The 9,897-nt window shown below is 52.4% G+C and overlaps 1 protein-coding gene and 1 long non-coding RNA gene across 2 annotated transcripts; one reads left to right on the forward strand and one right to left on the reverse strand.

Moving 5' to 3' along the window:
- Positions 1 to 130: 130 nt before the first annotated feature.
- LOC103594439 lies at positions 131 to 2,514 on the forward strand. Its single transcript, XR_550854.1, has 2 exons — positions 131 to 466; positions 874 to 2,514. It is a non-coding gene; the product is annotated as an uncharacterized LOC103594439 (long non-coding RNA).
- A 682-nt stretch (positions 2,515 to 3,196) lies between these two features.
- Positions 3,197 to 8,997, reverse strand: LOC103594446 (ankyrin repeat domain-containing protein 53-like). The gene is given in 6 exon segments (XM_008577653.1): positions 3,197 to 3,889; positions 5,913 to 6,033; positions 6,483 to 6,647; positions 7,941 to 8,140; positions 8,483 to 8,720; positions 8,828 to 8,997. Coding segments are annotated over 6 exon segments (1,587 nt in total).
- Positions 8,998 to 9,897: the final 900 nt, after the last annotated feature.

Genomic DNA, 9,897 nt, shown 5'->3' on the forward strand with positions numbered 1-9,897 from the left:
TTTCTGGGTTTGGTTCTTGCCCTTCTGAAGGGACTGTTCTTGTAGCCCTTAGTGGGAAGGGGACACAGATGACCTGAGCCTCGTCATGGAGTGGCAGTGGGGTATGGAGGCAGCCTTTTTTATTCACCTTCCTTTTCTTCCATCTCTTCTATCCCCAAGGCTCTGTGACTGTCAATTTGGGAATGGGGGAGGGGGCAGTTTAGGACTGGGGTGGATTTTCAGAAGAACATCTATAATATCCTATTTATATAAGTCTTCCTCTGGGGAAAAGGAGTGGTTTCTGGCTCAATCCTATCTCAGACTCAAGGAGAAACAAAATAAAGATTCCAGGCGGCCTGGGCTATAGCCTGTCTTTTAAGAAATGGGGCTGGTAGAAGCTGTTTATCACTTGGAGAGCATACAAACTCTGGCCCTCTCTTCCGTGGGTCTTTGGCTCCTGGGGAGATGATTTCTGCCTTCTAAGAAGGCAGCACAGATGACCTGAGCCTCGTCATGGAGTGGCAGTGGGGTATGGAGGCAGCCTTTTTTAGTCACCTTCCTTTTCTTCCATCTCTTCTATCCCCAAGGCTCTGTGACTGTCAATTTGGGAATGGGGGAGGGGGCAGTTTAGGACTGGGGTGGATTTTCAGAAGAACATCTATAATATCCTATTTATATAAGTCTTCCTCTGGGGAAAAGGAGTGGTTTCTGGCTCAATCCTATCTCAGACTCAAGGAGAAACAAAATAAAGATTCCAGGCGGCCTGGGCTATAGCCTGTCTTTTAAGAAATGGGGCTGGTAGAAGCTGTTTATCACTTGGAGAGCATACAAACTCTGGCCCTCTCTTCCGTGGGTCTTTGGCTCCTGGGGAGATGATTTCTGCCTTCTAAGAAGGCAGGCCACGTCTCAGGCACAGACCAGATTTGTTGACCTTGCACTCCAACTACAGTGCCTTACAAGTGCTCAACAGTACACATTGGAATGAAGTCCCCATGAGAGCCATTACTGACCATGTCCTATACCTCAAAGTGAGGCTGGCAGGTGCAGAGATGGACTGCACACAACTGGTACCTTTAAGTCATCAGGAAGACCCCTGTGCTTGAAAATCTTTCCTCTACATCATACCTGAAGTCCCATCATAACCCTCCATTTCCTTGGCTTTAGCATTTCCATTCTCCTATAAATACCTTTTCCTGGGAGGAGTAGCACACTAGTTTTCTCTTGATGTGAACGAGATGCCAGGCCCTTTTCTCCTGTGCATGCCAGGATGGACAAAGCAGAGGACACTGGAGGCCAGCATCTTCCTCTCTGATGGGCTCACAGCTGGCCCTACTCTCTCGCTGTCCACTGCTTTGTTCCTTACCTTGCTGATGTGGCTTGACCTCCTCTGTTCGCTCTACTGCCAGTGTTCTCCCAGGGTTGCCAGTGCCCTTCTTGTGCTAAATCTGGCAGGCCCTTTCATATCTCCTCTTCCTGGGTCTCGGCAGCACCTGACAGGGCTGATCACTTCCTGCTTCTTGAGTCACATTTCCCTGGAACTTCTGTGGCTTATTTTCCTATCCTTCTGGCTGCTCCGTTCAATTTCCTATGCAGACCTCTCCACTCACCCACGCACAATGGGGTCTCTCAGGGTTCTGTTGTGGGCTCCATGGGGAAGCCCAACAATGTTGATGGCTTAAAGGACTCTATCGAGGAATCGAGAGTTGACCACCAGCCCCAATGTCCCTCTTGATCTGAACCACAGTTCTGCTGCTTTCTGGGTGCACAGACAACTGAAGTTCATGGCTCAGATGGCACTTGTTGCTGTCCTCTGCAAACCTGACCCTTTTGGGTACCTGCCTTGGCCCCAAGCTCACTCAGGAGCCAAGCAGGAAACCTGCTTTCTATTCCTGCTTTCTCTTTCTGCCCCCAACATCCAGCCTCTAAAAACTGTCAAGTCTATCTTCTTAACAACTCTTGTCTTGAGCCACTCCCACTGGCATCACCTTTCACCAGGATTATTGTGACAGCTTCCTGCTGCTTCTCTATCCCATGGCTGGAGTTGTCTTTCTCAAATGCACAGTTGATCAAGTCACTCCTGGCCTAAAACCTTCCATGGCTCCCCACTGCCCTTAGGGTAAAGTCCATACCCCTTAGCCTGGCTCATGAGACTCGTGGTGTCCTGGTTTCACCTCTCTGACCTCATCACTTGCCTCTTGCACTCTGGGTCCCAGCCTTCTGTTTCCAGAGATGCCATGGCTCTCTCTTGCCACTTTGATTCCTCTTTCTTCTGCTCACCTCAGTACTTTCTCTGTCAAGTCTCCAGCTTAGATTTCACTTCCTCCTGGGAGCTTTGGATGTCCCCTGTCCTCCCACAACTCCACCCCATCACACCACACATTTCACTCTAGTCTTACTCGCCTGCTTTATGGTCTGTTTCCCCATTAGACTGTAAGCTCCTTGAGGGCAAGGACTGTCCTTGAATTTTTGTATCAACAGTGTCTGGCTTGCTGCCTGGCACCTAGAAAGCACTCAATAAATGTTTGTTAAATGAAAGAATTGTAGTGATGTGTTCAAGGGGATGCAGGGGATCCAGGATAGATTCCTGGAGGAAGTACACATGCTTTCATAGTCTCAAATTGAAGCCACAGATTCTCCTGTGCCTCCCTGAACTGCAGAAGCCTCAGTGGCAGCTGAGAGTAAGGGATGGCAGCCCATAGTAGCAGAGAAGCCCATGCCAGGGTGACACATTAGCTGTCCTCTACCCCATTCTGGATCTGTAGATGAAGGGTGAGGCTTAGAGCCTGCAGCAGGAAGGACTTCATCTAAACAAGAGACATAATTTCCCAGTGGTCCCTCCATCCTGAAAGCCTTGTCCCTAGTGGGTTGGGGTGGGAAAATGGTGGGGTTGCCAAAGTGTCACTTTTACAAAGTGTCACTTTTTTCCCCCAGGATAGTGACTGACCCCCATTCTGAACCTTGGGGCTCTGCCCTAATTTGGATTCCCTGGGGCCCAAGAGATTTTGCAGAGAGAAGGGAGGACTGGGGTCTTGGCTTTTGATAGGGGGTGGGATGTGGGAGTGGGAATGGGGGTGGGGGGAGGGCTGGCTCCTATCTTTGAACTTGGGGGTGGGAAACCCATAGGTACTTCTCCCCCTTTCCTCCTCACCCTCAACATTAATCACCACACTTCAGCATTCACTGGGTTGCCTCAGGTAGAGAGGCTACCAAAATAACTTTATGGGGTGGTTTTGGAGGAGGGCAGGGCTGGGAGCCCTTGATGAGCTTGCATTGCTGCCAGGAAGGGTTCGTCAAATGTTTCACGCAGGTTCATGGCCAGGGTGTCGGTCCAGAAGGTGTCATCGCCCAAGTGTCGCTTGTGGGGTCCTTTCCTCATGCTGATGGGGTAAAAGCCCTGGGGCACCTTCATCCTGTATGGCCGTCTCCGTGGGTGCAGCATACGGACCATCACCTCAAAAGGTAGCCGAGGAACGGGCGCCACCCAGTGGCCATCCACTGTGTGCAGCTGTGCACCACCGTGCCCATCGGGCATCACCTTCAGGAACCTGCTGAAGTCATGCTCCCGGCTGGGGTCTGGATGCACGCCCAAGCGGATGCCCTGTGGGTAGTTGATATCAGTGGTGGGGAATGTGGCAGGGTTGTTGCTAAGATTCCACAACATGGGTCTCTTGACCGCGGGCTGACTGTAGTAGGGCTTGAGCGTCACCGCGGGCTGTGGTATGGGCTGCAGTTGCAGCTCCATGGAGGGATGGAAGCTCTTGAAAGGCTTTGACCCCTGGTACTCTGGGGTCTTAGAGACAGCGATGGCTTGGGCTTGCTTGGTACTGGGTGCCAGGGAGTGGCGTTGGTGCAGCAGTTTGCAATGGAGCCACTTCTTGAAATTGGCTTCTCTCAGAATTTTTTGCTTTTTCTGCAACAGAGGGAACAAGACAGTCATGGAGAGCTGCTCCCACTGTGCTGCTGTGGAAGTAGGCCCTGTGTCTGTAGCCTTTGGGAAGCTCAGGTCTGATTGGTGAGATACTGTCCTCACTGCAGGGAAACCCTGAGTCTAATGAGAGAAACACCTGCCTTATGGGAACTTTTGTTCTGGTGGAGGAGACAGCTTTTGTCCTAAGAGAGCCCCTAGGCTGATGACGGAGACAAAGCCTCTCTCATAAGGGAGACCTCCAGCCTGCTGGGGGAGATACAGCCTCTGCCATAGGTGAGCCTTTAACTTGCGAGGGGAGACAGTCCCTGCCCTGAAAAAAAACAAGTCTTATGGGGAGACAAACTTCCTCCCCGCAAAAGGAATCCCTAGTCTGACTGTGGAGACGTTTCCTGCCATAAGGGAGTCTCTGGTTTGACAGGGAGAAAGGCACATGAGAAATGCAAACTGCATCCTGAAAAAGCAGAAAGGTTTGGAAGGCCTGGAATTAGGAAGAGCTAATCTGGACAGGCTTCTTGGAAGGGAGGTGGGCCTTGAGAAGTCACGTAGGGGAGGATACAGCTGGCTGGCTCTCCAGGCTGGGTGGCAACTACTCGGTCCAGCTCTGTCGTTGTCTCCACTGGAGTTGACCCTTCCATCTGTTGCCGAGGAGTCTCCCCCACCCCCGTTGTCTCAGTATCTCACTCCCAGATTGTTGCTAAGCAATTGACCCAGCTTTAGGGGTAGGCTCTGATTAGGCTAAGCCAATCATAATAATTCCATCAGCCTTGTCCCAGACCTAAGTCAATCAGCATATTGCTTTCCTTTAGTTGCAGCCATTGGAACAAGATGGACACATGATCTACTTGAAGCCAATAAGGGATGAGGGGAGATCTGCAAGGGGCTTCTGGGAAAGGTTAGAGCCATAGGAAACAGATGGGCTTTGCCTCCTTTGGACAGGCGTATGACTGTGAGGGTTGATGACAAGGACAACAGAGGAGGCTTGGGCTGAGGAAACTGAAGAGAAATGCAGCTGAAACAGCTGGAGTACTGGATTTGCCAGCCCTGAAGCCCTCTGTATGACTGTGAGGGTTGATGACAAGGACAACAGAGGAGGCTTGGGCTGAGAAAACTGAAGAGAAATGCAGCTGAAACAGCTGGAGTACTGGATTTGCCAGCCCTGAAGCCCTCCCCACTTCAGGATTCACTTAATATTCCCAGCATCTTCTTTCTGTGTTTTCTATTTTTTGCATCCTATGTAATTATACCTGCTTAAAATCCCCTTTCTTCCTCCGTCAAGGTCTTTCATTGATCTGGGATCCTGCCAAATCTCTAGCGCGTCAATCTCCAACTCATGTCTGATCCCCCAGCTGTCCGGTATTTGCGGTCCTCTGCATACACTCTGTTTTTGCATGTGCCTCTATGCCTTTCCACATGGCTACTCATTCTGCCTGGTCAGCTCTTCCCTGCTTCATATGGCCAACTGCTGCCCATCTTATTTAAACACTCCTCTTGACTATCATCCCTTCTGACACCCTCCTGGACCCCCTCCTCTTCTGTGGGAATATAACCTGCCTCTTCTACTAGACTGTAAGCCTTTGAGTGGGGGGCCCATTTTGCTCATCTTTGGAGCCTCAAGGTCTAGCAGGTGCCTAGCACAGAGTGAGTGTGCAGTGTCTGTTAGGAAAAAGGATGGTTCTTCTTTTTAACCAGAGTGTGAGTCCCAATTACAAGCAGGGCCTGGTTTCATTCGAGATTCTCATACTGAAGGAGGCAGTGCACTAAGAGAGAAACTTAAATAATTTGCTAATTTAAGCTGTCTTTGCTTTCTAACACAGGACAAAGCTTTTGACCTAAAGGAATGTTTGTAAGTGTGGAATTTCAGTCAGTGTATGGGCAGAGGGAGGCTCTTTCTGGGTAGGAGTGCTTCCAGCCACTCTTCTGACCACAACACATGGGCCACTGCCTTCTCTGCCCACAGGCCTGGATAGCAGCTGGTGCTGGTGCCTCCGCCCAGCCCACCCCTTACTTGATACTCAATTAGGTAGTTCTGCTCCATGAGGGCCAGCTGGTCCTTCAGCCTCTCCAGTTTCACCATCTCCCGGGCAAAGTCCTTCTTGTCCCATTTCCACATGGCATCCTTCAAGAACCTGGTGCCAAGGTGGGGGCATGTTATCCCAAAGTGACTGAGCTTCCACCTGGGCTGGGCAGACCAGCTGTCCCTGAGGTTCTGGATGGGGGTGGGAGGAGCTGTCAGAGATGAGATGAGTAGGATGACCCATGCCCACTGCCCAGGGGCCCTCTGGCTAACTACTTCTTTGGAGGTGAAAGAGGAATGTGTCTGATGACTTGGTCTCCTGCTGAGGAGCCAGGGCCCAAGGGTAAGGAAGGAAGGCAATGCTTAAACCAAAGCGTGAGGCCTGGGGAAGGCTCTGCCAATAATATCCTGGGCAGGGGGCCTCCTCAGCAGACTTATCCCCCAGCCATCTGGCTTCCCAGACCCTCCCCTTAAAAGCTCATCCTTGGGTGAGATCCCTAGGGGAAGGGCTAAGCAAGAGGGAGGAGGGTGCCAGACTGCAGGTGATTCTCATACTCTCACCGGGCACAAGCGTGGTGGTTCCATATTTTGCAGTAGTCAATGGGCTTGCAGCCCGTAGCATCTTGGGCATGGACATTGGCGCCACTCTGCACCAGGACCTTCACACAGTCCAGCAGGTCCTCACGGGCTGCCAGGTGCAGGGGTGTGGAGCCATTGCATGTCCGACTGTGGAGGGCCCCACCAGGAGAGAAGAGGGCAGAAAGGAAGGACAAAGAGCATCTGCCCATCAGACAGGTGGGCAAACCAGCTTAAATCACTGCTCTGCCACTAGCCCACTGGGTGACCCTAGCTTTGACCCTTCTCCACTCTACTGCAATTTCCTGTACTGTAGAAGGAGGGAATGGACTAGATGAACAGTAAAAATCTGTTTAGAGGAGGTATGTGACAGTTGAGAACTGTGGAAGGAGAGCTGGGTTGGTTCAGAGACCACTAACCTCATCCACTCAAACCAACCAGCCCGCCACCCCATGCCTCACCATAGCCCACAAGGTCTGCATGACCTGAGCCCTGCTTCCTCCTCAACCTCATCCTCTGACCTTACCCCACTCTTTCCAACACATGGCCTTTGCATAGGATGTTCCCTCTGCCTGGAACACTTCCCTGGCTCTTTGCATGGCTGGCTCATTCAGTCTTCAGGTTGCAATTTAAATGTCACTTCTTTAGAGGTGATGGCCTCTTTCAAAATAGATTCTCCCCCTGCCCCCTTTACTCACCACCCCATCACACTTTTTATGTCCCTCATAACCACTTCCCATGTTTGTTGGGATATTGTTTATTTGTTTGTTTGCTAATTTACTGTCTGCTCCTGCACTGGTATGTCACCTTCAAGAGGGCAGGGATCATGTCTGTGTTTGCTGCTGTATTCCCCAACTCTGGCATAGTGCTTAGCACACAGTGCATTCTCAATAAGTATTTTGAATGAATGCAGTCTCCTATATGCCATGCACTTTCTCAATTATCACAGTAGTCCCATGTGATAGGCACTGTCACCTTCCCAAATTTCAGTTGAAGGCACTGAGGCAGTAGTTCCCAAACTTAGCTGCAAATTAGAAACACTTGGGGATCTTTTAAGACTTCCAAAGCCCCGGCCACACCACAGAGCCATTAAATTACAGCCTTTGGATTAGAAGACAGGCATTGGTATTTTTGAAGTTCTCCAGGTGATTCCGATGTACACATCAGTTTGGGAACCAGAGCACTGAAGCTTAGAAACTGAGTGACTAGGCTCCCGCTGTTTGCTGGCAAGTGGCAAAACTGATGTGAACTATGCCTGTCCTCCTATAAAGTCTGATCACTTAACCACTACACCACATGGGCTCGCTGACTGCTCTGTGTGGGATCCAATCCTCCTCACTCTCAACAGCACCTCTGCTTGTCCTGCATGGATCTGCCTGCCTGGAAGCAGGGTTCCTGTCTGCCCAGGCTCCAGGCCTCCCTCCTGAAGCAGGCTGGACTCACGCATTGAGGGCAGCCCCTTTCTTGAGCAGGTAATGAATGCAGGGGAGGGCCATGGTCTTGTTGTCCTTGTGGATGACGAGGTGCAAGGGGGTCTGGCTATTCTTGGTGGGCAGGTCCACAGGAAACTTGTACTCATCTACCAAGACCCGCAGGCATGCTAGCTTGCCCCGCTGGGCTGCGAAGTGGATGGCAGTGAAGCCCTGTGGGGTCCAGAGCAGGGCAGGAGAGGATGAGCCGGATCAGGGCCCCAGGGTCCACAACTGACCCATATGGCAATTTCTTGGGGTGACCTTTCCCGTCTTCCCTTTGCCTCCAGAAAATGGCTTACACCCCTTTCCCAGTCCTGGTGTGTGCTCATCAGCTCACCCTACCTCCCTGCCCCAAATGGTCCTCCTGGCCAGGAAGGGAATTAGGGCTATCTGCACAGAAAAGGACATCTCTGGATGCCCCCCGAGTCAGATCTTCGCCAGGTGACCGCTATGTGAGGTGCAATTTGCGGGGTGGGGGGACCTCAGTCCTTATCCCTCACTCCAAGGCCTTACTTTGTCGTCGGCCAGGATCTCCCCGCGATCCCGATTCAGGCAGAACCGCAACCATTCCACGTTGCCCACAGTGGCCGCGAACAGCTCATAGTGGCTCGCAGTCGCCCTCTGGTCGGACTCCTCGGCCGGGCTAGAGTCGGCGAGGACGCGGGGGTGAGCGAGGAAGGGGCTGCCCCGCGGAGGGGCGACCTACCGTGCGGCATGGCGCGGGCGGTCGCTTGCAGAGAGGCCCGGCCGGCTGGTGGGCAGGGCAGCGAGGAGGGAAGCCCTGACCCCCGCCCGCTGCAGGGAGGCGCTGGCCCGGGTTCTCCCGCGCCGCCGCCGGGCCCCCTGCTCCCCGGCCACCTGGGCAACTTGGACTCCGCGTCACTCCACGTGATCTTCAGGGGGTCTCTCCCGTGCCGCTGCGGGGAGCCGCGTGCACTTGGCCCGGGCTGCGCCTCTCTGCACTCTCCCTCTCCCGAGTCCCGGCTCCCCGCTCTGGCCCGCTCAGAGGTCTCGCCCGCGGACGCCATCGCGAGGCTCCGACTCGGACCCGGGGCCGGGCGGGGCTGCCCACCCAGCCGCCGCTTCCCGGGCGTTCGAAACCCGCCGGCGCCACCCCGGGCCGCGAGGGTCGCTCCGAGGGCCCCTCCTGCCTCCCGCTCCCCACCCGCCTCGGGGCTCCCGGCTTCTGAGCCAACACCCCCACCCCAAGGCCCGGGCCCACGTCCTGGAAACTCTGCATCAGACACACAAGCAAGACGCTTGACTTTCGTTTCCGATTAGAAAATTAATACGTAGAAAGCAGGAAAGTACAATGTGGAAATTAAAAATCACCGTCCACCGCCTGCAGAAATCACGGTCTATTGTGATATATTCGTGTATACATATCATATACATACTTTTGTAGCTTTTCATTTAGCGTCTGTTATGGGCTAGCTTCCGTTGTCATTTCACATGCTAAACGTGCATTATGACGCAACCTAGCCCAGCTTCATAATGGGTGTGCTGTCATTTCATGTGCTGCAGAGAACAAAATGGCCCAACCATGGTTGTTTTCTCAGGACGGATTCCTGGAAGTAGAATTACTAGGTAAAAGGGAATGAAGATCTTTTAGCTGTCGGTATGTGTTTACAAACTGCCCTCCAGGAATGTTTTATATTCTCTCACATTTTCTCTCACATTTCCACCTGCCGCTAAGCAGGTGCACTGCACATCAGCAGTGTGGCTTTGGGAAAGGTATTTGGTCTTAGTGTTCTCGTTTCCGCATGGGGAACTAAATGGGGATAACAGTACCTACTTCACGAGGAGTGAAGGGATGCAAGCATCAAGAACGGTGCTAGCCTAGAAGCACCACCTACCAATGTGCATGGCTAGCACTAGATATTATGATCTTAATAAATGTTTGCTGATTTGGCAGTGGAAATGGTGTT

The sequence above is a fragment of the Galeopterus variegatus genome, unplaced genomic scaffold (assembly GCF_000696425.1).
Source record: "Galeopterus variegatus unplaced genomic scaffold, G_variegatus-3.0.2 Scaffold1558, whole genome shotgun sequence".
Classification (NCBI taxonomy): Eukaryota; Metazoa; Chordata; class Mammalia; order Dermoptera; family Cynocephalidae; genus Galeopterus; species Galeopterus variegatus.